The sequence below is a fragment of the Capra hircus genome, chromosome 6, assembly GCF_001704415.2.
Source record: "Capra hircus breed San Clemente chromosome 6, ASM170441v1, whole genome shotgun sequence".
Classification (NCBI taxonomy): Eukaryota; Metazoa; Chordata; class Mammalia; order Artiodactyla; family Bovidae; genus Capra; species Capra hircus.
In genome coordinates this window covers 90989164-91016942 of record NC_030813.1, presented here as the reverse complement: position 1 = coordinate 91016942, position 27779 = coordinate 90989164, and the positions used below count along the sequence as shown (strand labels likewise).

At 36.3% G+C, this 27779-nt stretch overlaps 1 protein-coding gene and 1 pseudogene across 3 annotated transcripts in view; one reads left to right on the top strand and one right to left on the bottom strand.

Moving 5' to 3' along the window:
• G3BP2 (G3BP stress granule assembly factor 2) overlaps positions 1–26580 on the top strand; it is a 38542-nt gene extending 11962 nt beyond the window's left edge. Inside the window, exons 2-12 of one of the 2 annotated variants that reach the window (XM_018049593.1) lie at positions 9490–9608; positions 11802–11883; positions 12605–12778; positions 13222–13312; positions 14190–14292; positions 14810–14990; positions 15974–16072; positions 20389–20491; positions 21737–21865; positions 23162–23280; positions 23610–26580. In XM_018049593.1, the coding sequence (XP_017905082.1) occupies positions 9514–9608; positions 11802–11883; positions 12605–12778; positions 13222–13312; positions 14190–14292; positions 14810–14990; positions 15974–16072; positions 20389–20491; positions 21737–21865; positions 23162–23280; positions 23610–23882 (1449 nt within the window). In that variant the 5' untranslated portion in view covers positions 9490–9513 and the 3' untranslated portion in view covers positions 23883–26580. The remainder of the gene's footprint in view (positions 1–9489; positions 9609–11801; positions 11884–12604; positions 12779–13221; positions 13313–14189; positions 14293–14809; positions 14991–15973; positions 16073–20388; positions 20492–21736; positions 21866–23161; positions 23281–23609) is intronic. The other variant, XM_018049594.1, reaches the window with a different exon arrangement.
• Positions 7156–8668, bottom strand: LOC102183498 (annotated as a pseudogene). Its single transcript, XR_001295812.2, has one exon. The product of XR_001295812.2 is annotated as a BRCA2 and CDKN1A-interacting protein pseudogene (transcript).

The following is a 27779-nucleotide window of genomic DNA, read 5'->3' as shown; positions in this document are numbered from 1 at the left end:
CTGCATTGCAGGAGGATTCTTTACCAGCTGAGCTACCAGGGTTGCAACTAAGCGCTGGGGCAGCTAAAAGAAAAAGATAACTAGAGTGTAAAAGATTAGCTTTCAAAATGTTTTGAAATTACATGATTAATGACTTAATTATTTTTTCATTAGCATTCCAACATTGCATCAGATGGTAAATCATATGCCTGTAATATAGGAGACCCAGGTTTGATCTCTTGGTTGGGGAAGATCCCCTGAAGAAGGGAATGGCTACCCACTCCAGTATTCTTGCCTGGAGAATTCCATGGACAGAGGAGCCTGGCCAGTTACACTCCATGGGGTTGCAAAGAGTCAGACACAACTGAGAAACTAATACACAATTGTCATAGCATTATATAAGTTTGTGTGCAGCGAGATGATTAGACTTACATACATTATGAAATGATTATCATAATAAGTGTTTGACTGTCCATCCTCTCATACAGATAAGAAATTATAGGACTAGAAAGAAAAGGTTTGTGATGTGACCTCCTTGAATTGACTCTCTTAACAGCTTTCATATGTAACATAGAGCAGTGTTAATAACTTAAGTTTATCATGTACATTACATCCCTCATAGCACTTTAGAAAGTATTGAAATACCTTTGTATTTTGGTAGGCTCCTTCTCTTAAGAGTGTTTTGTGGGTTTTTTTCGGCTGTGCTTTGTGGCATGCACAATCTTAGTTCCTTGACCACGGATGAAACCCCTGCCCTTGGCAGTGGAAGCATGAAGTCATAACCACTGGACCACCAGGGAGTTCCCTTTGGAAGTCTTCAGCATCACAGATTTGTTCAACAATTTTTTTTTAATCCTCTTAAGTACAAAGGAATCGTAGATGCTGCAAAGAATCTCTTGAGCATCTCCTGGAAGCATAACACTGCCAGGCCTTTGTTTAGCATTAACTTAAGGAATCTTCCAAACAGGAGAGGGTTATGCCTGTGCGCATGCACACATTACTAGGACTAAATGTGTTAATAAAAAGAGCCAAAGATGATACACGTAGTACTTAGAAGAAATGATTAGTCCTGCCTCAGGGACCTAGTTAAGAAAGCCAGGTAGGATTGGAATAGGATCTTGAGTATGTTTTTGAAAAGCCCATGAAGGAGAATTGATGGTTTTGAAGAGATGGTCGTTCCCTAAATACTTTCTCTTTTATTAATAGCTTTGATTTGGAATACTTAACTTCCATCTTCTGCATGCCAGATTTCTGTTCCTGTTCCAGTTCAAGTGGTACATTCATTGTGGTAGGGCTGTAGCATTTATCACATTAGATACTTGCATTTAGGAATTCTGTCTCCCACTGGACTTGAAATTTCTTTGGAGCAGCAGATCAAGTCTGTCATATTCACCTCTCTTTTTCCTTGCATAGTTTCTGGCCCTTAGACAGTATGTATTTAATAAATATTGAATGAATTTTTATTGTCCCACCTATTTATCCAGCTGGTGTTGAATGAAGTAGGACAGTAGCCTAGAGTATGAAAATTGCAAGTTCAGGGAAAGATGCTAAGTAGTATGATACTCTTGCTTATTTACTCAGTCATGTCTGACTCTTTGCAACCCCATGGACTGTGGCCCTCCAGGCTCCTCTGTCCCTGGGTTTCTCCAGTCAAGAATACTTGAATGGGTTGCCATTTTCTCTGAGGGATGTTCCTAACCAAGGGATTGAAACCAAGTCTCCTGCATTGCAGGTGGATTCTTCACCATCTGAACCACCAAGAACATAGAATTTGTTTAGAGAGGTGAGAAGTGTAGGGGAAGGTACATTTGAAATGTTGGTTAGGGCTGTGTATATCAGCCTGGATTTCTGTGGAAGGCATAATACTTCAAACTGAATGCAGGTGTTTCAATTTTACATGTACAATGAATGCTACACATGATACAGAAGTTTGGAAGACTTTTTTTTTTTAATGAGGACATTAAACTTAGAAAAATTATTCCTTTATTTTTGGTCGTGATGGATCTTTGTTGCTGTGTTGTGGGCTTTCTCTGTTTGAGTGAGCAGGTGCTGCCCTTCCTTGTACTCCGGCTTCTAACTGAGGTGGCTTCTTTTGTTGCTGAGCACTTGCTCTAGGCACAGAGGCTCAGTAGTTGTGGTCATGAGCCTAGTTGCTCCACGGCATGTGGAATCCTCTCAGAACAGGAACCTCACCCCTGACCCCTGCGTTGGCAGGCGAATTCCCATCCACTGTACCAGTTTGGAAGGCTTTTGAGAAAGAACTGAAAGAGTCTGAATTTAGTGGGAAACAGAAAGGATGGGACAAATTCCAAGAGATTTTTGAGTTGTCAAGATTTTACTTGGAAGCTTTTTAAAGAGGACAAGTCACTTAGGACTGAGCTTTCAAGTAAAAAAGGTGGTGGCATCATTAACAGACACAAGGAAACTGCTCTATCTATATAGGGGAGCGTGTATGTATTGGTTTACTTATGAGATCATGTGTGCGTATTCAGCAAGGGGTTAAGATGTCAAATTTGAATTCTAGCAGAGACTACATACAAATTTAGGTAAATCTGGGAGCTGAAGTTGTTTGATGATCAGTAATTGACGCATTAGAAGACAGACCTTGAGAACTTTGCATTTTAATGAGAAGAAAAGTTGCCTCATGGTAGAACTCTAGAAGTGTTAGGAGGAGGTGAGCATCAATGGTGATGCAGACTGGTAGAAGACTGAGGTCATTGGAGTTTTGAGAATCGTGACTTTCTAGAGAATTACATTTAAGGGAGAACTTGGGTTATAATATTTGAGAGGGGAGTAGAGAAGGGGAAGACTAAGATAGATGCACGGTTAGTAATTTAGGTCAGAATATGGTTAGTAGAGTGCAGAGTGCATGATAGCTCCTTGGCAAAGTTATGACCAACCTAGACAGCATATTAAAAAGCAGAGACATTACTTGTACAATAAAGGTCCATCTAGTCAAAGCTACGATTTTTCCAGTAGTCATATATGGATGTGAGAGTTGGACTGTGAAGAAAGCTGAGCGCCAAGAATTGATGCCTTTGGACTGTGCTGTTGGAGAAGACTCTTGAGAGTCCCTTGGACAGCAGGGAGATCCAACCAGTCCATCTTAAAGGATATCAGTCCTGAATATTCATTGGAAGGACTGATGCTGAAGCTGAAACTCCAATACTTTGGCCATCTGATGCGAAGAACTGACGCATTTGAAAAGACCCTGATGCTGGGAAAGATTGAGGGTGGGAGGAGAAGGGGACGACAGGATGAGATGGTTGGATGGCATCACCAACTCAATGGATGTGAGTTTGAGTAAACTCTGGGAGTTGGTGATGAACAGGGAGGCCTGGTGTGCTGCAGTCATTGGGTCACAAAGACTCAGACACGACTTATGACTGAACTGAACTGAGTGCATGATAAAAAGTACTTTGAGAATTCAGAGGAAAGACAGGAACCAAATAAAAAGATGTTTGAAGATACACAGGAGTTACAGGCAGAGTTAGTGAATGACCTCTGAGGTAGTTGAGGTTCTGTTAAATAGTATGGAAAGCCAGATGTAATCAGGTTAGTATCTTGATGAATAAATAGGATGATATTGCTTTTAACTGACAGGAAAAGAGTACCTTTTACACTGTACGTTCCAGTGTGACAACAGTCTCCACATAATCACGTGTTTTGGGAGAAAGTAGGACTTTATAGGGGAATTTGACATTCTGTAAAAAGGTGTTAGATGATAATTGCTCTTTGAAGTTGATTTGAGGCTAACAACCTTCTGAAGATTCTTTTTGTACATAAGTATTCTTAAATCTTGCCTGGAAAATCCCATGGACGAAGGAGCCTGGTAGGCTGCAGTTCATGGGGTCGTTAAGAGTCAGACACGACTGAGTGACTTCACTTTCACTTCTCAGTTTCATGCATTGGAGAAAGAAATGGCAACCCACTCCAGTGTTCTTGCCTGGAGAATCCCAGGGATGGGGGAGCCTGATGGGCTGCCGTCTGTGGGGTCGCACAGAGTTGGATACGACTGAAGTGACTTAGCAGTAGCAGTATTCTTAAATCTTGGCTCTTTGTTAAACTATATAGTCTTGTAGGTTTGACTAAAGATCACTTCTTAATTTGTGAGTTGAGAAATCACTTAACCATCTCAAAAGGTTAAGGCTTTTTCATGGCTTTAGTTAAAACCCTTTCCTTACTTTGATGTTCAGGGTTTTATTTTATATACAAACATAAATGAAAGGACCCAAATCCCATAAATTTCTTGCCTGTGACTTGGTTTCTTTTCTGTGAATGCATTTCCCTACTCCAGGGGAGAAAACTGAAAGATGGCAGTTCTTTGTGTAAGTAAGTGCAGGTGTTTGTGTAAGTAAGTGTTAGTCGCTCAGTCATGCCCAACTCTTTGCGACCCCATGGACTGCAGCCCATCAGGCTCCTGTATCCATGAGATTTTCCAGAAAAGAATACTGGAGTGGGTTGCCATTTCCTTCTCCAGGGCATCTTCCAAACCCAAGGATTGACCTTGGGTCTCCTGAGCTGCAGGCAGATTCTTTACCGAGTGAGCTACAAAGGAAGCCCTTGTAGCTTCCCATGTTGTTTGTGTAGAATACATTAACCTGTTGTTAAAAGTAGAGTGAGGTTGCTTTCCATACCCTTCCCCTCCATACTTTTTACTTTCTGGTTAATGTAGTTGATTTCCCATCAGTCAATTATATTTTAGCTCTCTAAATTGAGTCCATTTAAGTCAGTGTATTTAATTGGAACACCGTCCTCTATGTAACATTTTCATTTCATCTATTCCCTGTGGGAGTTTACCTGTAACTTTTAAAAACTGGACTTTGCACAGCCTCTTATGCATAGCTGTTTGTTCAGGCTTTTACCAGGTTAGCACTGCTTTATCTCATTCCCCATTCAAAGTTCACTTTTCAGGTTATCTCTTTTCGAATAAATGTAATTTATTGAGTAATCAAATAAAAAGTTACCCCCACTGCCAGTTTCCTTTGCCTGTCTCTCTGATCTAAATTGATGATACCATGGCTTCATGGCCATCAACTTTAGTGACTGTAAAGGTAGTGGGCAGTGTGAAGCCTCTCTTGAACTTTGTTACAAAAACTCCAGTGTATTTTGACCTTTCTTTGATATTGATTTGTGTGACACTTTTTTTTTTTTTTTTTTTACTTTGGCAGTACGTAGGTGACAAAAGTGGCAGGTGAATGTGTACTTTATAAATGTGATGGGAAATTGGGATAAGTAACAAAGTCTCACCAGAGAAGGCAATGGCACCCCACTCCAGTACTCTTGCCTGGAAAATCCCATGGACGGAGGAGCCTGGTGGGCTCCAGTCCATGGGTCGCTAAGAGTCAGACACGACTGAGCGACTTCACTTTCACTTTTCACTTTCATACATTGGAGAAAGAAATGACAACCCACTCCAGTGTTCTTGCCTGGAGAATCCCAGGGACGGGGAAGCCTGGTGGGCTGCCATCTCTGGGGTCTCACAGAGTCGGACACGACTGAAGCGACTTAGCAGCAGCAGCAGCAACAAAGTCTCGCTGAAGAAAATCTGGAAGTAGAGAAGAAAAGGGAAAATGAGAATCCCCAAACTCAGAAACAATACCTAATAGTGTTTTTTGTCATTGACCTTTGAACAAAACTGTTTTGTACATAATATTTTATTCAGAGGGTAAGTTAGTATTTTGCCAAAGCTTGACATCAGTTGTTAACAGTAGTATTAAATGTACGTAATTTCCACGTTTTTGTTGTTTTATAAAATTTTACTGGATAAATCTCCTGTTCTTCAACCTTGCCTATTATTCTTAATAGAAATACTGTGGTTTTTTTCTTCACTATTTTTTAAGAGTGTTTATTTGCCTGTGTCTTCATTGTGTCCTAGAGGAGCTTTCCTTTTGGTGCTTGGGCTTTCTAGTTGTGGTGCATGGGCTCAGTGGTTGCAATGCTCAGGCTTAGTTGCTCTGTGACAGGTGAGATCTTAGTTCTCCAAACAAGGATTAGCCCCATCCCCTTGCATTGCAAGGTGGATTCTCAAACATTGAGCCATCGGGGGAAGTCCCTGCTTCATTTCTTTAAACATAGCAAATAAGTCTCTCTATGCATCAGGATTTGTTAATCCTTATTGTTGGAGGTTTTTAGGTTTGGGGGAAACTAATGGCACCTGAAGTGACTATGTCTAATTTTGCTTTGTGCCTTATCTTTTTTTAAATGAGTTGGTTTAAATGTAGGTTGCACAAAATTTAAGGTAGAGCAAAGATTGAAGAACAGACTGCCTGGATTCTAGGCTGGGTTTACTTTGACCTCACAACTAGGATAGAAATGACTAAGGGAGAACTGAAGGGATAAGCCACTGTGTGAACATTTCTTTTCTTGAATGTGCCACGGGCTCCAAGACAGCACTTTATTCTAGCTTATTTGTTGTTGTGTAGTTGCAGAGTCATGTCCAACTCTTTTGTGACCCCATGAACTGTAGCCTGCCAGGCCGCTCTGTCCATGGGGTTTGGATTTCCCAGACAGGAATACTGGAGTGTGTTGCCATTTCCTTCTCCAGTGGATATTCCTGTTTCAGGAATTGAACCCACTACTCCTGCATTCTGTGCATTGGCACATAAATTCTTTACCACTGAGCCACCAGGGAAGCCTTTTATTCTAGCTATTGGTGGCAAAAAAAAGTTATGAAAGAGAATGCAGTGTTTAAACAGCAGCGGAAGTAAGGATTACCATCACCTGAGGCATAAGGAACAGCTTTTTGCCAGATTTCCAAATTCTGCCTGTGGCCTGGGGCGCCTTCTGCATGGCCTTCGCTTTTAGCTCCTCCAGCATCTCTGCTCCTCTTTTTGTTACTGCTTGAAAGCCTTACCTTTCTCTTCCATCTTCTTCTCCTGTTTCTTCGGCTGCTTCAAGGACTTCTTGCCACTGCCTCTCCCCCCAGACCCTGGCACTGGAAGCAGTTAAGCATTATATAAAAATATACAAAGAATTTTTTTAAAATATCAGTTTCAAGGCAATCGCAAAAGGAGAAACAGGGAACCTAATACAGTATTATGTAAAAATTGAGTTAGGAGTCACCAGGATTAATTTAATAGAGTTTTATCCGTAGGCTCCTTTATGGCTGGTATCTGATTTTTGTTAAAAAGCATCACAGTTGTAATGATAATGGTGGGCTATCTTTGCGAAATTTTTATTTATTTATTTATTTATTTAAAAACTAAAAATAGAAGTTTTTATTGAGTTCCTTAAATTACTACCCTGTGGTTTTTCTTCTTATTGGAAAAGTTCTTAACCGTTCTTAATTTGACCAAAATTTTAAAAAAGCAAAGATACTTTGTAAATGTGTCGCAGACACGGCTGACAGAACCCAACTTTTTGTAGGACCTTCATCTGAATAAAGTCGTGAGTTTTTCAGGAAGCCTCCACCAAGTCTTCCGGTAACTGTGCAGAAGCCCGCCCGCCACGGTCCATGGGAGATGGGTTAGACAGAGAGATGTTCTTTCAGTTTTTCCATGATTTCATTCATTTTGTCGCCTGGAATTAACATCACAGTTCGCAGGGGCTTCATTGGTACATCATCAAAGGACCATCGGCCTCCCAGACACGGGTCGCTCTCCTCCTGCACTGAGTAGTTGAACTTCAGGATTGCCTTCTCGTAGAAAAATTCTTCTTCCGCATTTGCAAACATTAACGCTTCTTTCTTTTGGTTGCTCCGTTTCTTCTTGGAATTGCTTTTTCCTGCTTCCACAAACGTCTTGCTAATCAGAAGGTAGAAGTGACACTTCCCACACGGCTTGTTAGTTCTGCGTGCCTCTGCTAATTCTTTCTGAAGCTGCTGGTGCATAGGCAGTGTGATCTGTGGAGGAACGTTAATGAATCTCTCACTCAGCAGAAAGCCCACAGGCCTGGCGGTGTCGTTGAAAAGCCTGTCCAACTCCTCAACCGTGCTCTTCTCACAATTCTTCTCACAGAGGCTCAGAATCAACTCCTTACTTTGCTCAGCACAAGGGATTCCCTTTCTTTCAGTTAAATTTAAAAGACTTATGAAACCAAAAATCTTGTCTTCATCCACATCGTCATCGCTGTCTTCTGAAACATCCGTTTGCTTAATCACACTCCCGATATGGTTCTGTTGAATCAAGAGATCTGTGAGTTCTGCGGTGTTCACAGGGGCTTTCAGAAAAAGCTGCTGTAGTAACTTCTTAATTCCATCATAATCGTTATCTGAGATAGAATAAGCTTCAAATTCAATATTCACTTCCTCATTGACGACCTCGTCCTCTTCATCTTCTTCGTCACTGTCATCTTCGTCCTCCTCCTCCACTTCATCCTCCTCTTCCTTGTCGCCCAGAGCCGGGGCCACGGGGCTCACAACACGCCGCTTCGGCCGGGACGCCATGTTGCCGGCGCCCTGTGAAATTTTGAAAAGGGGACCTACTTTGGGGGAATTCCCTGGCAGTCCAGTGGTTAGGACTTCTCACTTTCACTGCGGAGGGCATGAGTTTGATCCTTGACAGGGAGCTAAGATCCAGCAAATTTAGTGCAGCAAAAAAAACCCACGTTGAAGTTTATTTGTTAACAGGAATTTAAACTGCATCTTGATTTGCTCAGTAGTTTGACACACACAAACGTGTGTATATATGTGTATTTAAACTAGTGATACTCATATTTTCTCTTTTTTCCTCCCATTTCTCTTAATTCCTAGTGTTATGACTTTTACTGTTTGGAGGGCTATAGGCATAAATTATTTACTTTAAATGATGAAAGGTTATGTTTCTATTATATTTTTTACTTATCTTTGAGAGTTGGGGCTTAGAGGTACATTTAGGTCGCACCTGACCCATTCTGTTCCCTGTTTGCATGTCTATATTCCATCATAGATTATAAACTCGGAAGGCTAGAGTCCTGTTCACTGAGGTATGCCACTTACTATGAACAGTGCCTGACATGTAGTTAGATAATTAATGGCAAGAAAGGTTGAAAAGACATACACTAAATGTGAAACACCATTATCTGAGTATTTCAAGTATTGCTGATTTTTAATGGTAATTATTATGATTTTGAAACAGTGCAATTAATCCCTAGAAGGCGAGAGTATTACATAAAGAAGACAAAAGCTAGTACTGTCTGTAAGTGCAATCTCCCAAGTCTTGAGTTGTGCCCTGTGCTTAGTTTTCAAAAACAAACCATTAGAATCTAAGAATGTAGGAGATAATGTTCCCCAAAGGAAAAATATACCATGAGTAAAAAGACTTTATTATGGTGCCACCTAGTCTGAGACAGCACTGGACATGCCACTTCCCCCTGTATTGAGACATAGGGAGATCAAGAAATAGAGACATTGAGACAAAGAGGGAATGGAAAATGTTGGAGGTTATAAGTAGTTATTGGGAATTTATTATTTTACTGTTATTTTTTAATAAGTGATATTTTATTTTCATTTGAATGGCTAAGAAAATTTGCTTCATGGTATTTAACAAAGATGACTTTTAAGAGTTATTATTCCTATGTTTGTTTCCCTAGTATTTGACATTGTGCAGCAAAGAAATGGTTATGGAGAAGCCCAGTCCGCTGCTTGTAGGGCGGGAGTTTGTGAGGCAATATTATACTTTGCTGAATAAAGCTCCAGAATATTTACACAGGTAAATTTTAATTGGATTATTTACTATTTTTATTTACGTTTATTTTCTTGAATATGACTACATATAAATTTTGTCTTTCCTGTCTCCTTGCATCCTGACAAGTATCTTTACAAAGCTCATCCAATATTTTAACAAACTGATGGCATAAAACCCATCTTTTTTCAAGTTTCCTCCTTGAATGAAATCTGCAGTAAGAAAAACACTTATCAGATCCCATTATATAACACATTCACATCTGTACACACACTTAACATACACAATTACATAGTCTGGTATTTTATGTTTCTTCCTTTTTTTAAACTACAGACTTGACCAACTAATGGGTTCTAGTCTTGATGGGAATCACAGGTTAAGTTTTTCGTTTGGTTTTTGTGTGGTTTTTAAAAGTTCTCTGTAGCAGTGTTAGGAAATGAATCAGTTAATTGATTTCATTTGTGAAAATTCCTTCGGATTGATTCACAAGAAAATATTCCTTTGTGAGATGGCAACAGTAGCCTTATTTACTAGTTTGGCAAGACATGTATAAGCTTACTTTTTTCCAGAGATGGAAATGAAATTGATTTATATTATGAGTAGTATTTATCATTTTTGTTCTACCTGTTGTATTTTTTAGTAGGTCAGAGATAAATGAGACCTTTGTAAGGACGCTTTGCCAGCGTTTGTTGTAGAACACCCTAGCCAGATGAGTTAAGGATAAGTATGTCATTGCCGCTTTGCATGGGAAAGAATGTTAAAGGACTTTTCTCTCTGATATATAGGTTCTCTTTATAAATGTGCTGGGCATTCTAAAGTTCTATTTTGCATTGTGCCCTGCCATTGTTAAGCATGTGTGTAATACTCCCTATGTTATTCCAGGAGACATTTTTAGATAACTAACACTGCCCCCCCCAAAATGAATCAGTACCTGTACATTTTTATGATTATAAAAATAAAAACATTCCTGTTGACAGTATATGTGAGTTTGAGGGAGAATGGAATTATTAAGGCTTTTCATTATCTGAAATTTTATCTTCACTGTGTAGGTATTAGCATTTTTAACTTAAGTTTGTTTAAAATTTTTCAGTTACTAACACTGTAGTGCATATCCTTACATGTGCGTTTTTGGGCATCTTTCTAGTTGTTTCCTTAGGATAACTTCCTAGAAATAGAACTGTTAAATCAAAGGTATAATTTTCTCTAAAGCTTTTCTTATGCACACTTAACAGCCAAATTGTCCAAATGATAACTGTATACATGCTTGCCAGTAGTACATGAGAGAGAACAGTGTAAACATTTAAAAAAAATATGGGTAGTGGTTAAAAGCATGGGCTCTGGAGCCAGCTGCTCTGACTTGATAGGTGTGTAACATTTGAGGAGTTAATTTAACCTCTTCTGAACTTCAGTTTGTTCATTTAGATAACAGTACTTAGGTTAGTCCTGAGGTTGTTAGGAGACTAGAATGAATCAATACATGTGTAGTGCACTGAGAAAGTTGTTTGTCATAGAGGAAGTCTTCCATGATTTATTGCAATAGGAGCTGAGTTCTCTTTATGAAAAAATTTATTTTGCATATTTGATAACCTTAATTTAGGAAGATCTCCTAGTTGCTTTAATACCAGAGAAACACTATAATTTGTCATGTACATAAGAGCAGTATAAAAGTATTGAGAAATTAGATGCTAAAATAATATATATATATTTTAAACTTGATCTCTGAATTATTTCAATTAATTTAAATCTAAACTTTTAACCTTAGCCTTTGGAATTAGTAGTCATTTGGAACTCTTAGTAGAATGAATGTTAAATAGTATCTGATTCTAAACAGATCTAAACAACTGAGTTTTTATATTTAACAAAAATGGGTAAATAAATAGCATCTGTATTTAGAATATTTTGAATGTCTCATTTTCCCACTTAACAGCATATAGATACAGTAAGGTGAGAATAGCTAAAGACAGCATAACTAATAGCCACGCACACTAAGAATTCTATGTCATTGCTCATTTAATCCTTATAGTAACTCTGTGGAGAAGTTACTCTTGTTCCAAGTTACCAAGGAAAGTGAACTTGAAGACTGTAAGTCTCAAGGTTACACAGCTAATAAATGACAGAGCCAGACCTGGAAACTAGCTCTGCTTAATAGCGGGATTCTACTCCCTCTTAGGCTTCTTTCACTTCATAACTTAATGTTAATCATTATCATTGCTTTTACAGGTTTTATGGCAGGAATTCTTCTTATGTTCACGGTGGAGTAGATGCTAGTGGAAAGCCCCAGGAGGCTGTCTATGGCCAAAATGTAAGTGTCAATTTCATATACATTTAAGATTATTTTAACCTATTTAAACCTACTTTAACTTGTTTAAGTTAAGATTATTTTATTTAAGTTAAATTAGAGATTTGGAAAATAGCCTTCTTGTGCCCATGGATTTCTTCTTGACTGTAATCGGTTAGCTGTGCTAAAATTTATGTTGCAATACTTGTCAAATGTGCTTTGAGTTCTTATAAACATTGATTTTGTAAGAAGCACAGTATTAACATTGGCATGGATACAAAAGAGAATATGGGACATTTTTTATATCACTGGTGTATTTTATACCTGAAACAGTTGAGACAGTGTATAACATTTATAGAAATATGGGCTAAACCTTATATTACAGGAATGAATAGAAATATATTCCTTATGACTATGTAGAGGATGTGGGATTTCAGCTAGTCTCTGAATTATAGGATTGGCCTTACCAAACAAGAGGAAATTGAAGGAAGAAATGCAGACAAGCAGTAAAGTAAAACCACGTGTGAGGTCATGTAGTAGTCAACATAGTTTATGGAGCATGGGTCTGTCAGTAATGCATAGCATGGCGGAATGGATTCAAATGAGGCAGAGAGATTAAGCAGTTAGAATTCTAGAGTTGTGAGGAAATCGGTGGAAGTCTGTAGTATTGAATAGGTAACCTAGTATTAAAAAGGTAATGCAATATCATGAGTTTGTATTTCCTCCCTACCTTCTCCTAATAAAGGATATACACCACAAAGTATTATCTCTGAACTTCAGTGAATGTCATACTAAAATTCGTCACGTGGATGCTCATGCAACCTTGAGTGATGGAGTAGTGGTCCAGGTCATGGGTTTGCTGTCTAACAGTGGACAACCAGAGAGGAAGTTTATGCAAACCTTTGTTCTGGCTCCTGAAGTAAGTTTTCGTTTCAATTAATTTTCATTTATGTGATTTCATTTTGCAGTTAACTAGTTGCTGGAAGTGGCTAGAGTTTCCTCTTACAGGTATAGATATGCATGTAGCTGTTTTTGAGAAATCTGTGTTGGACCTGTTCGTTTATTTGAACTTTCTGTGCTTTGACTATTGAGCAGAAAAAAACGAGATCCTGATACAAATGTGCAAACAGATGATTAAGATTACAGAAGTAATATTAAAAGTGTATTAATAGTTTGAAAGTAGTCATTTCTTGAGTTTAAGTATTCTGTGATTTTCTTCATATTAACATTATAGCATGTTAAGCTTTGGAAAATTATATTTAGTCTATATATTATTTCTGTGTTAAAATAAAAACTTTATTCTTTTTATGTCATACCATGTTTATGGGTATTTATGGAGTATTTGGGTGTTTTTTTTTATAGGGATCTGTTCCAAATAAGTTTTACGTTCACAATGATATGTTTCGTTATGAAGATGAAGTATTTGGTGATTCTGAACCAGAACTTGATGAAGGTGAGGTTACTTTCAAGATACAAGGGTTTTGTTGGTATCAGTACTCTTTAATAACATGTAAAGTGTGAAACAGAAATTTGACTCTGTAACTGAGTCAAAGCCCCTTTGCTCCTTTTTGTTCTTTTTTTTTGGTTTGTTTAAAAAACAGATGTTCTTTATATGAAATTATATAAAAATCATACACAGAAAGTAGAAAAAAAATCTCCCTCAATGTCATCTCTATAGATAACCAAGAATTTGGTGCCTACTACAGAATTTTGTTATATTCTATACCAACTGATACCTTCCTAAAAGTGGAAGTAGCTGATTCAAAGCTAGGCCTTTTTTTCATCTAATTTATCTTTGTTAGCCGTTGATATTTTTTTGTCTATACCATAATTATTTAATCTTCTATTGACGTACATCAGCTTGTTTCTTATTCTCTGTCATTATTGCTTCATTGAATTAATGTGGCAAAGGAAACTGAGTTATGACTTTAAGACCATTTTTTCTGGGGACTTTGCTGATGGTCCAGTGACTAAGACTCCACACTCCCAATGCTGGGGGCCTGAGTTTGATCCCTGGTCAGGGAACTAGAACCCACGTGCTGCAACTAAGATATGGCACAGCCAAATAAATAAATATATATATTTTAAAAGACCATTTTTTCCTACTCTTTCCTTTTCTTACTAATAGATCTTTTTAAAAAATAGTGTAATTCCAAACTTCTTCTTGCTTGCTCTTTTTTAAGAGAACAAGGAATATTAAGTGCCTTTGTACTTTCAAGAAACACGCTATTTTTAAACTATTTTATGATTTCTTTGAACATTAAAAATATATATATGAAATTGTATATTAAGCCTCTTAATAAAAGATGTGGTGTATTATGTGTTGTCAGAATCAGAAGATGAAGTAGAGGAAGAACAAGAGGAAAGACAACCGTCTCCAGAACCTGTGCAGGAGAATGCTAACAGTGGTTACTATGAAGCTCACCCTGTGACGTAAGACTAGTGCTTGCAAGGCCACCTTTGGCCTAAACTATTCATATCATGTAGTTGCAAGTGGTTTTTGTTCCTAGAATTGTTGCTGAAAGTAAATTCTTGATAAAGCTATGTACCAGTGCCTGAGTATTTACCATGTATATGCAAGAAATTTGGAAAGCATTCTTACGTTTAATTCAAAAATCAAACGTGGGTTTGACCTAAAACTAATCACTTGCTAATAATGTGTACTGTTTGGGACAACACAGAGTACGCATTTTATTTTTTAAATAATGGGTTTTCCTTATTTCCTAATAGTACTAAAGTAAACATGTTGAGTAATCCAGTTTTTACATTTAGGTTAAAGAAATGCTGCATGAGAGTATTGTTCCTTCTGCCTTCTGGTTCTTAATGAACTTTGCTTCAAGACAGTGTATATTACTTGTTCTGCCCATTAATTAGAGAAATGCTGAATTTTCTCCTATTTGAGTTGATCATTTCACTCCTGCTGAAAAGTGAACAAAATGTTTTGTTGTAGTAATGGCATAGAGGAGCCTTTAGAAGAATCCTCGCATGAACCTGAACCTGAGCCTGAATCTGAAACAAAGACTGAAGAGCTGAAACCTCCAGTGGAGGAGAAGAACTTGGAAGAGTTAGAGGAGAAGTCTGCTTCTCCTCCGCCTGCTGAACCTGTTTCTCTGCCACAGGAACCACCAAAGGTTAGATCAGAGGAACTCTTTAGACCCGTAACATCACGCTTTCATACGGTGCCGTTAATGAAGCATGACTTTTGTTCTGTTGTGTTAATTGCTGAATAGTAAACTGTGCTTTTTTATGTGTATGAAAGAAGCTGTGGGGTTTTTTTTTTTGTAATTGTGAGGAAATCATATTTCACCCCCTAAAAAAAACCCCTCAGAATAAAATTTAAGATTGATTCTTATCTGTGTGCAGTGTTTAGTACCATACATGAAATTATTCGAGTCCATGTAATAAAGCCGAGAGTTGCTCTTCCATTCTGTATTAAGTCCTCTACACATGGATGCAAATAGGAGTCATGCAGTTTCCCAAGTTAAAACAAATTGGCCTATTGTTAAAACAAGTAACGTGTGCTATTTCTAGTTTAAATGGGAACAATTTCCTTACTACACCAAACTGTCTTGGAAAGATGAGTGATACCCATAGTGTTTCATTTAAACCTACCTAAAACATCTTTTATCTTTCTGTAAAGTAGGTATATTTGGGTAGTGAGAGGAGGAGATTGCTTGTTTTATTTGTGAATGTCTGTTAAAGTTTCCAGCTAGTACTCTCTTCTTTCCTGTCCTTCCTCTCTCCCCTTAGCGCCATCACAACACCTTATCTTCCCCCCAAAAGGGGAAATAAATTGATTCTATTAGGTTCTTATTTTTCTAGCATGTGTAGTTGTTAGTGGTTTTGCTTGCCACTTGCTCATCTACTTAGAGCATATAGGAACTTGCTTGTGGATTTATTTAGTAGTTCAGACAAACAGTCATAATCTTGCATAATGAGATTTTGAAACCTGGCACATAGACTGGCATGTGTGTGTGTGCCTTTCTCTTTAGGAGTCCTCCAATATAGAGCAATAGTTTAGCAATGAAAAGAAAATATATATTTGGAAGTTTCCCTATAGGAATGTTGGTGGTTTTCCATGATTAGTAGTCTAGGTTTGTTGCATTTCCTGCAGGCTTTCTCCTGGGCTTCAGTGACCAGTAAAAACCTGCCTCCTAGTGGCACTGTTTCTTCCTCTGGAATTCCACCCCATGTTAAAGCACCAGTCTCACAGGTAACCAATCTGTGAACACATTGGATTGTATCCTTGTTACATTGCCAATTGCTTATCTTTTTCATACTTTTTAAAATGAGTCAATCAGAAATTATGGATTAAATATACAGAAAAATTGTATTAAATGTCAGTTGCACCCACTTTAAATGCCAGATCTCCATTCATCATCTATATAGGTGGTATTTGGGGTATGGGTGTGTGAAATACAGATTTAGTTAGTTTTAACAATATGTATTGTCATTTAAAAGCCTTCTTAAAATAACCAAAAAATTCCTTTTTTATAAGTTTAAAATATCATTTAGCAAAAATATTAGGGAAGAAATTTGAAAGCCACAGAGTAGTATGGCATTATAAAGAATCGTTTTTTTTAAAAACAGAAAACTTAAAAAAAAAAAAAGCACTGCCTAAGCTCTCAGTCTGTAAGTGGTTCATACTGTTTAATTGAAGCCTGTACCAACTTATGACTGTAGTGTTCACCTTAACTGATCATTCTAGTATTCTACCTTTTGTCTGTCATCTTACCCACCTCAGAGCTTTCAAAAACATTGAAAAATAAAGACACTGGCTACCTAATGTGTTCATTAGATATACTTTAGAGTTAACCAAATTCTAAAGTAAATAGGCACAGTTAAAGGGTGTCCAGTACTTCTCCTACATTTTGAGTCAAGCTTCATTCCGGTATAAAATTTACATGTAAAATGGTTAGTGCACATAAAATTGTGTTTATGCACTTCTTTTTGTGCTCTAAACATTGAAACTGTGAGATTTCAGAAGTAGCTTGGAATTATTAGGCAGTCTGCCTGGTGTTGGTACACATAATTAGCTATGTAATAGAATACGTGGCCTTGCAGTAGCTTTTCTTTTCTTTTTTTTTTTTTTCAGCTAGATATTCAGGAAATACTGAGTAATTACCTCAGAACACAAACTAGAAGTCTGTCTTAATGAAGATAATTATTTTGCCAAGTACTGATTGTACTTTTCTACCCATCTGAAGACTCAATAAGTGATTTTCTGAATTTTCTTTTGGAATTCTTGGTTTCTTACCAGATTTGTGTTTGGAATCTTTTGAATTATTACTTGAATTTCAGAGAGTTGGCTACATTTATTTTAAACTTAGCGCTTTGTTAAAAGTTAGAGTAACTAATGCCTATTATGCCTTTAGTATGGCACCACACATTGTGCAAAGTACTTATTTATTCTTACCTAATCCCTACAACTACCTTGTGAGAATGGTTACTATTATTATTCCTGTTTCACAGACAAGTAAATTGAGACCTCGAGTACTTCACCTAAGGTCAGACAGCTATATAAATAAAATAGCAGGGCTTCGAATTCATGCAGTTGGATACCCATGCAAGCCTGTAGGTTTCTTCAGCCCTTGCAGGGCAGTGTATCTCTGTTTACATCAAAGAAGAGGAGTGCTATATCTAAGTCATGTCTGTATATTACATTATATTAGATCCTAGCCTTTTGTCCAGAGAAATAAAATTTTAAGAGAGGAAAAAATAAGGGTAAGAGACTGGATTGTGTTTTAATAACCTATCCCCTTATTAAGACAAAATTTTAAACATTTATAATATAAACTTTAAGTTTGTGATCTCCTTAAGCTGTATAAGAATGGATTCATAATTGTTTTCCTTTTGATTTAATAAACCATTCAGTTTTATTTTGTCACTTTGGTATAGTATCCATTTCCTTAACACTTAAGAGCATAGATTATTAATAAAAGGCTTCCCAGGTGGTGCTAGTAGTAAAGAACCCGCCTGCCAATGCAGGAGACATAAGAGATATGGGTTCGATCCCTGGGTCAGGAAGATCCCCTGGAGAAGGAAATGGCAACCCACTTTAGTATTCTTGCCTGGAGAATGCCATGGACAGAGGAGCCTGATGGGTTCCAGTCCATGGGGTCGCAAAGAGTCAGATATGACTGAAGCGACTTAGCACGCATCAATAAAAGGAGAATTAAATGTAATTCCAAAGTATTGGTAGGCATGAATTTAGAAGTAGTTAAGTTATTTTCTTGGCAGACTTGTTGGAAGTTGATTAGTTCATTTAAATAGCTTTTGTTTGGTTGAAGTACACATTAGTTGTGGTTTTACCTGCTGTTACTGAGTTGATTTGATGGTTTCATTTTTATTTCATATTCTGTTTGCTTTCATTTGTGGAATTTGTCATGTGAGCACACTTTCTGGTTGCATGGAATCAATTTTCAGGCCTGAAGGTTGTATGTGGTTGTCTTAGTTACTTTATCTCCTTGGAACAAGAAGTTTTCATGAAATTAATCCTGAAGAATTGTAAGTGCATAGTTGGCTTAGTTGACACATATTGAAAGAAATATTGATAAATTTTTTTTGTCTCACATTTTTCTTGTACTGACATCAAATATCTAAAAAGTTGCTAAATTCATGTATGGGTTATTTGTAAGATGTTGGAACTTATTTAAACTTGTGTTTTTAATATTAAATCCTTAAAGGATAATAAGAACTTTTTTGTTTTGCTACTTGTAGTTATTTTTGTTTTAGTTATCTTTTGAAAAGAATCTGAATCAGTCAGCTAGAATTCTTTTTCTTGGATTGAATGAATTGAGGTTTTTCTAGATATTTAAATTAAAAAGTGTGATTTGCTTTGTTCCTTAAGTATTAGCTTCATCAAACTTTAGAAAATATCTGTTCTTTAATAAGGTTTTTTATTCATACTGTTCAAGTTGTGCTTTTAGGCCCTGCCCTCCTCAGTTGAAATTTCTAAATAACTGTCCTTTTCCAGGCACCACATCCATCAGATTATTATGTAGTCTTAAATTAAATACAGATAGCAGTGGTCTCAGGGCTGTAATGTTGGCTCCCTGGTCAGGCTAGAGCATTCTCCTACAGGTTTTGAATTAGAGAACCAAATATAATTTAATTTGAAATGAACTATTAGTTACTGAACATCTGTGTCTAATAGCACTGTACTTGGTACTTTTTCTGGTATAGAAATAAGATATGGTCCTTGTAGGAATAAAAACACATAAATAATTTAAAATACCTAAAAGAATTAGACATTGAAAAAAATTTTTTTTTAGCTAAAAATTCTAGAACATGGGAAGCAACTTCATTTTGAGAGAAGTAGGAAATCTAGAAGAAAAATAACTGAGTGAGACAGGCAAATTTATTAAAGACTGCTAGGATAGGAGATAAATATACCTTTTGGTTACAGTGGGTGAAACAAGAAATTGTTTTTGGAAAAAGCATAGCTCTTTGTATCAAAATTTGTCCTTGCAAATTATAGTATCCCAGTTATATAAACTATGAAAGAGTTTGAGCCACTCTTGGGCTGAGGTACTCAGAGGTGGTCAGCCATAAAGATAGCTAGTTTTCTGACTTGAGGACACATTCTCCATATTCCTGCTGAGTGTTTTCAGCATTCTTTGAAGGTGCATATGTTTTCTCTCTTCCTTGGACCATAAATATTTAGGCAATAGACTGCCTGAAGAAGTTGGAAATACTGAAATGCCATGCATGAAGGAAAAGGTAATAGATGTAGATGTCATTTTATGTTTTTAACATAGTTATTTAATTACATGTATTTAATTTAGCAGTTAGGAGAAACTTTTGGAGGGTAACTTAAAATGTATCTATTACTTCTCCTACCACCCTCAAGAAACAGTTAAGAAACATTATTGGGGTCAGTCCTTAAATAAATGCATACCTCTCTCATAAGGAAGAACAACAGGGAGCTAAAGGACATCTTTGACTGTTTGAGATGCTATAAACGTTCCTGTATGGTTTTTTGTGTGCATCTTAACTTTAAGGTAGTATTTTTAGGTGCCAGCGTATACTAAATTTTATATTTTGAATTACCAAAATATTGATTTAAAAATTATTCATGATGTGGAGTTTATATGAGCACTAAATTTGAAGGGCAGCAAACTAGATAATTAGAAGTATGTATCACATATTCTTGTCTTCCAAAGATAAAGACGGCTGTTTATTTTGTATATGTATTTACATGAAATGGCTCATCTTGCATTTTTTACTTTTGTAGCAGTATCTGTCTCAATGTGGATGTAACTTTATTGAAAAAATATGGTTGTAAAAAACAGCTTATTATGGATTATAACCTAGAGTGAGAAAACAAAATTTACCCTACAGTCCTAGATTGGTACAGAATATCTTTATAAAAATTTATGTTTCACATATATAGGACATATATTAAAAATATTCTAGACTTAAAATTACCATAATGCCTGCTGGTGACTTGGTTGTTGCTTTAGTTTGGTTGTTTTTCTCCTGTGAATTGTGTTTCTTTGTAATGTGTTTTTTTCCTTTGTATTTTAGCCGAGAGTGGAAGCTAAACCAGAAGTTCAATCTCAGCCACCTCGTGTGCGTGAACAACGACCTAGAGAACGACCTGGTTTCCCTCCTAGAGGACCAAGACCAGGTGAGTCAGCCCCTCCTGTGATCTTCAGCAGTTAGCACTTGAAAAGTTAGAGAAAACTGAACTGAAAAAAATTTTTTTAAATTATAATGTATTTTATATGCAAATCCTTTTAGTACCAAGTTGCTTAAAGGCTAAAGTAATCTGATATATATACAGCCTGGGTAAAACAACTAACTTTGAGGGGAAATTAGTTGACATGCCATAGAGACATGTATTTTGAAAATGTTAAGAGAATTTTGAGACACATTTTCTTTGGTTATTGTCACTGGTTCTAAGAATTCAAAACCGAGCTGCCAATAACCTACTCTCTTACTTAGCACTCTTATCTCTTCACAGATAAACAATAAGCACACCCTGATTCTTCTTATTTTGATTGTCTTAGGTATTAAGTAAGTTGCCATGATTTTTGACTTGTTTCCATTGTTAGCTAATATATGTAGAACCTATATTTGAATTCTATAAATATGTTTAGATTGCTTTCGGGAGGAGGTGGGAGACAGTATACATCGTATTTAGAAAATATACTTTTTTTAATAAAAAAAAAAGTGTGTTATTAAACCAAGAGTTATGGGAGCTGGGATTTATCCCAGCCTTGTCACTGAGTTTGTGATCTTGGGTAAGACCCTTAAATCATGACATTCTCTTAAACCATTCAGTTACTACACAAATTTTTTCTGTGTGATGCCTTTCTTTATATGCCTCATTCTGTTCTTTGTGTTAGTGGGAGGATCATATAAGATTTTACATATGTATATATGAGCACCCTAAGGTGTATAAAAGGTTATATAAATGACAGTATTGCTGTTAAATTGGCTGATTTGGCTATAATTTTATACAATAATCTTTTATACAAGATTAATTTGTGAACTGTAAAGTACTAAACAAATATTTAGTACAAACACATCTCACTGTATCTAAAATCAGTTTGGTGCCTGGGTGATGCAAGAGTTTGGTTAAGGAGAAATACTTGTACTGCTGATACTTGGCTTTCACATGATCAGACCAGTAGATCTAGAAGAAGGGACTTTAGCAATCTAGTCAATACCTTCCGGTAACACTTCAGTGTCATGTTGTTTTCTAACTAACCTACTAATAATAGGCAGTTCCACAACTCAAAGGAGCTTATTATCTTATTAAACTAAAGCAAGAATATCAAGTGTTGGGGTTTTTAACTTTCATTGCTTTGAACTAATTTTTATTATATGACATTGTAAACTTTAATATCTGCTCTGTTCCTCTTCTCAGGCAGAGGAGATATTGAACAGAATGAATCTGAGAACCGTAGAATAATTCGCTATCCAGATAGTCATCAACTCTTTGTTGGTAACTTGCCACATGATATTGATGAAAATGAACTAAAAGAGTTCTTCATGAGTAAGTGGTTTACTTTGCTTTATGGTAAAATTAAGCAGGAGATGAAGAGAATTTTTTTTCTAATCATAAGACCTACTCTTCTTGACGTTTATTTCAGAGAAAGCATTCTGTTGTTAATAATCAGGATTTTCACATAATATTATATTGCAGATAATTGACGATAATGCCAAATATTTCTGACAACTATTTTGATTTGCTGTAGTTTCTAGAGTTAAAAAAAATTTTTTTTCTAGACTTTTCTTCCCCTTTGTTAGTTACCGATTATTTTTTTAAACTTTTTAGCTTGTATTGGGGTGTAGCCAATTAACAGTTATAGTTTCAGGTGAACAATGAAGGAACTCAGCCATACATATACATGTATCCATTCTCACTCAAGCTCCTTTCCCATCCAGGCTGCCACATGACATTGAGCAGAGTTCCATGTAGCTCTACAGTAGGTCCTTACTGGTTATCCATTTAAAATATAGCAGCGTGTACCTGTTGATCCCAAGCTCCCTTAACTATCCCTTCCCTTTTATGTGCGCGCCCCGCCCCCCCTCCCCCCCACCCCGCCTCCTGAAACGATAAGTTCATTCTCTGTGAGTCTTTTCTGTTTCATAAGTAAGTTCATTTGTGTTGTTTCTTTTTAGATTCCATGTATCATGTCATATGATATTTCTCCTTCTCAGTCTGACTTACCTCACTCAGTATGGCAATCTCTAGGTCCACCCATATTCCTGCAGATGGAATTATTTCATTCTTTTTAATGGCTTAGTAGTATTCTATTGTATATGTGTTCTACACTGAGGAGAGTTCTTTTTTCATAGTACGATTTTTAAAAAAACATTTATGTCTGTACATAGTGTGTATCTCTAGGTACTGGTCACCTTTAATTGATCAGGAGTATAAGGTTATATCAGATGTTTCCCAGTGAGTGTACTTAGTGTTGATTGACCTGGTTCTGTAGAGGTTAGAAGAAAGAGCTGGGTGAATCAGTCTTAAATTTGGAAATGGGATTCATCCGGCAAATACAAATCTAATATAGAAAATAAAATTGTCTCTCTAAAATGTGTAGGTAACTTTTCCTTTTGAATGGACTGACAAAGATGCAGGGCAACAGAATAGGCTAGTTGTTGGCATGTTAAATGAATGACCTGTAAGAGTGAAAGTACCTTAATGCACTGGCTATAGCAGCTTGCAAGTTGTGTTTTGAAATGGATCAGGAAGAATGAGGTATTTCATTCTGAACAGTTAAAGTTACAAAATATTCTGTTAAAGTATTTTATTTTATCCTTTGTGTAATGTATATTTTCACAGGTTTTGGAAATGTTGTGGAACTTCGCATCAATACCAAGGGTGTTGGCGGAAAGCTTCCAAATTTTGGTTTTGTGGTTTTTGATGACTCCGAACCAGTTCAGAGAATCTTAATTGCAAAAGTAAGTGACTTAAATGGCATAATTGAATACCTTATTATTCCTGTTGTATTTAATGTGAATAAGTCTTTTTTAAATGGTACAGTTAAAAATAGTTTACTATGAACTAGTATTTATGCAAAGAATAAAGATATGTTAGTAATTTTAAAATTTGAGGTATGGGTCATTTTAAAATAAATGTGTTTGATTATTTACTCTGGTAAAGAAGGTTGGATATTGAGAATAGATTGCATATTGAGAATTTCAAAAGTTTTTTTTATGTTTTTCACTATTTCTTACACCACTGTTACCGTCTAACCTGCCCATGTACATTTTTTTCTTCCTTTTTAAAGCCAATTATGTTTCGAGGGGAAGTACGTTTAAATGTGGAAGAGAAAAAGACAAGAGCTGCCAGAGAGCGAGAAACTCGAGGTGGTGGTGATGACCGCCGGGATATTAGGCGCAGTGATCGAGGTCCTGGTGGTCCCCGGGGAATAGTGGGCGGTGGAATGATGCGCGACCGGGACGGAAGAGGACCCCCTCCAAGAGGTGGCATGGCACAGAAACTTGGCTCTGGGAGAGGAGCCGGGCAGATGGAAGGCCGCTTCACAGGACAGCGTCGCTGAGGCTCCACTGTTGGCAGAGTCTTGGCAGTGGTACATTATTCATCGTGTTTGCATTCTTGTTAATTTTTTTTTTTGGCTTTGGAATGTGACACAGCCTTTTTGATCATTTCTTTGATGTGAAAAGCATCTTTCGGTTATCAGTTAAATTGAGGTGGACATTATTTCCCCAATTTTACAACAGGATTCACATTGTTAATTTATAAATCTAGACTTGGAGAATTAAGGACTGAGAAATGACCATATCTTAAACTGTCTACAACAAAGTGAACTTAAAAGGACATGCCCAACTGAATTCAGGTCCTTTGAGTCAAAAAAATCCTCTGCTGCACATTTTGTTTAAGTGTTACTGTTTCTGCCTATTATTGTTGGAAACACAAATAGTGCAATTTGTGCAATTGGAGAATCTTGCCTTTTTTTCTTGGCTCCCCCCAAAAATACAAACCAACAGAAACTTGTTATGCACTCATCAGAATGCACTAATGGGTACTCTGAACTCATTAACCTTGACATCTGCAACAGGAGGCAAGAGGGGAAAAAAATCTTTCATCTTTTTTTCCAGTAGAGCATAGTTTGTGAAATGATGAGGGCATTTTTACCTGCTTGCTGTGACCAGCGTGTGTACACATAAACCTTAACAAGACTACAAGTATATTCCAGAAGGAAGTCATTTAGTTATGAACGAAATAACAAAGATCAGAACTTCAAATGCTATGGTCTTGAATGTTAGACCAGATTTAGTAGCTCCATATCTAAGGTTTTTTTCTACCTGCCCCTCTTCAGTACAGGGATGGCTGGCTGCTCAACACACTCCTCCTCCCCCTTTTCCTTTCTTTAAGCTGTGTACAGTGAAAATTGTCTTTACTGTATTTTTGTTCTTTGGTAATGTAATACGCATGATGGTGCCTTCTATTAATACATCATTCCAGTCTTGCTGGTAATTTTGTACAGTATAGTGTATAAATTGCTGTGCTGCAAAGCCAAACAGCTGCAAAATGTTGAGAAATCATTGAAGTATATAAAAATTGCAGTATCTTTAAAATCAGTAAAATTGACTAGTATATTATTTACCTTGTTCTTCAGTTAACAACTTTGTGTTCTCTGTGGGAGGGAGTTTTGTGTGTTTGGGAGGCAGAGGGAAGGAGGAAGTCAGTTATTTGAGTCAAAGTCTCTTGTTGACTTTTCTCTTAGCCTGAAGGTGAACATTGAAGCGTATCACTTGAGAGGTGCTTGGAAAAGTCAGTCAACTTGATGTACATTGTTAGTGACCTTTTAAAAGCAGTCAGATTCCATAAATGGCACGTAAACCTGAAGTAAGGATACTGCAATTTTCAGAGAAAAAAGAACAGCAGCTCTTAAGTGTTTGCATTTTCTATTTGAGGGGGCAGGGAACTGTCATTCATTTTGCACAATTCTTGACCTGATGTCAGCACCCGAGTGGCTCTGAATTTAAGTCTGGGATGACATCTTTTATTTTTACATGAATCTCTAAACAATTCTGTGAGCAAAGTTTGTAGCTGCTGGATTATTGTCTGTCTTTATAGCAAGTTCCGGTAAACCACAAATATGACAAAGGATATCCGATTTTATGCTTGGAGTATTTGGTACCTACCAGTTTCTGATGTTTCAGGCCAGGAGTGGGGTAAATAAGTGTGACCACTTAAAGCTGCTTGTAGCATGGAAGACTTCTCCATTCTGTCTTAGTAAAAACAAACAAAAAATGCACTTGACATAATAGCAAACTGTTTCTTAATTATGAAACTGTTTGCTATTTAGTAAACTAGCAAATGATGCACATATTTTGTTTTCCATGTACTGGGCAATGTAAGTAAAATTAAGCCTGTCCCCTTTTTCCCCACCTTGAATGAGGTCTTCCATGTTCGAGGAAAAGTCTTGCACTATTGGATATATTTTGGGGACACAGATTTCTCAGTTTCCATTTTGGGGGGCTTAAGGATTTTTTTTCCTGTTTGAAATACATTTACGCTTTCTAATGTATAGTACTTGAAGTTCTTACAAGAAAATTACTTTCGAGTTTTGAAGCTTTTATTCAAACTGCTTTTAAATAAGTGGTTTCTTGTCAGTGTTTTTTTTTTTATATATAGCATATTGTTCCTCTTTCATTTCTTTCTCCTCCTTCATTTGATATATATATATGTAAAATTTTCAATCCAAGATATTGCCCTACCGCCCATGAAAACTGTTCTGGCACCAAAAGTAATGATAAATGTTAAGTGTAATAGAAAATTAAAGCAAAGAGCCATTCAGCTTCAGTCTTTACATACCATGAATAAAACTTTAAAACATCACATGGAGAAGTTTACATGGTGATTGTTCACCTGCAGTACTGTGGACTTTTAACATTTTGTCCCCTTTTCAGTGAACCAGAGTAAAAATATTCATCTACCATAACTGTTATTTGCTGGTTTTTTTTATTGTTGTTGTTGTTTGTTTTTATTTTTTGGATGGTAATATTCTATTCTATCCTTATGACACTATTGCAACCAAATTGGCTTTACCATCTTGGCTTTAGTAGGTATAGAAGACAATGGATTACCATCTTTATTGCTGTAATGTGTTAAGCATTATATGCTAGTAGTATCTAGTTTAATTGTTTCAGGTGGAAAGTATTCTTTGAGTTTCCATTTTGAATGTGTTTGGACTAAACAAACAATAAACTACTGATGTCTGCAGCATTTTATTTATGTCCCTAATTTAATCTTTAGGTTTGTGTTCCAAAATATTTTCTCCCAGTTGCATTTCACACAGCCTCCGGAAATAAGGAATTGTTCTAACATCAACTGATGATTATTTGTGAAATTTGATACGTAAAATTATTTAAGTAAGACTTGGAACATAATTACTTGAACTGAGATAGATGCCAGTTCAGTTAGATAATTGGTAAACAAGATAGAGAATGTTAGACCAGAATAGTAAGTAGTGAGGAAGGTGAGAAGCAGACTACTAAACGTTTATTTATTTGTTTTTAATAATCTTGGGTTTTCTAAAGGATTGCTACTTCATCTCAGAAGGAAAAAAGGATGGGAAGATCGAGGTGATCTGAAGTTATGGACATGACCAGTTCAGCAATTGGAACAAATTTGTGAAGCTCTAAAAGAATATTAAAAGGGAAAAGAATCATTCACTCATAGTTAACAAATATATTCTTCAAATGAAAAATAAAATCACAAGGCATATGTAATTTTAGAACTTGAGACTTTTACTTTGTTAATAGGGATAGTACAAGTGAATTTTTCCTGATATATTTATAACACTGTATGAAGATTCCATAAATCAATCTTTACTAGTTTGTACTGGAGAAAAGCTAGATTGTTATTCAAGTACTTTTAGGAAGTAAGACTTAAGATTTTTTAAGTGTCTATTAAGCTCACTTTCAATTTTAATTATAATGTATAATTAATTTTATGGCTATGGAAAAACATTATTCAGAAGGGATAAAATGTATGTGCCATACTATATTGAAAAAAATTTGAAGAAATAAAGTATCATTTGGTCCAGGAAATATGGAACAAAATATTTGAAAGTTGAACCACACATGATGCTTCATTTCAGTTGTGTTATATAATATAGTCTTTGTATCAAGTAAATGAAAATGTAATGAATAGCTAGCTGTTCATATCTTTTCTTCAGGATGACTTGCTCATCATGATTTATATTTCAACTTCAGGTGAAGACTTGATTTTTTTTTTTTTTTCCTTTCCAGTCTGTTTTCATAAGACTTTCTAATTATTGATCATTTTAATGCCAGAATTCTAAAGTATCTTAAATGACTGGATAAATGAAACATTTCATTATGTTCTGAAAGAGATTTCCCTTCATAAAAGATATGAGTAGGTTCATAGATCATAAAAGATGTGAGTAGTTTTGTTTAAAGCTATT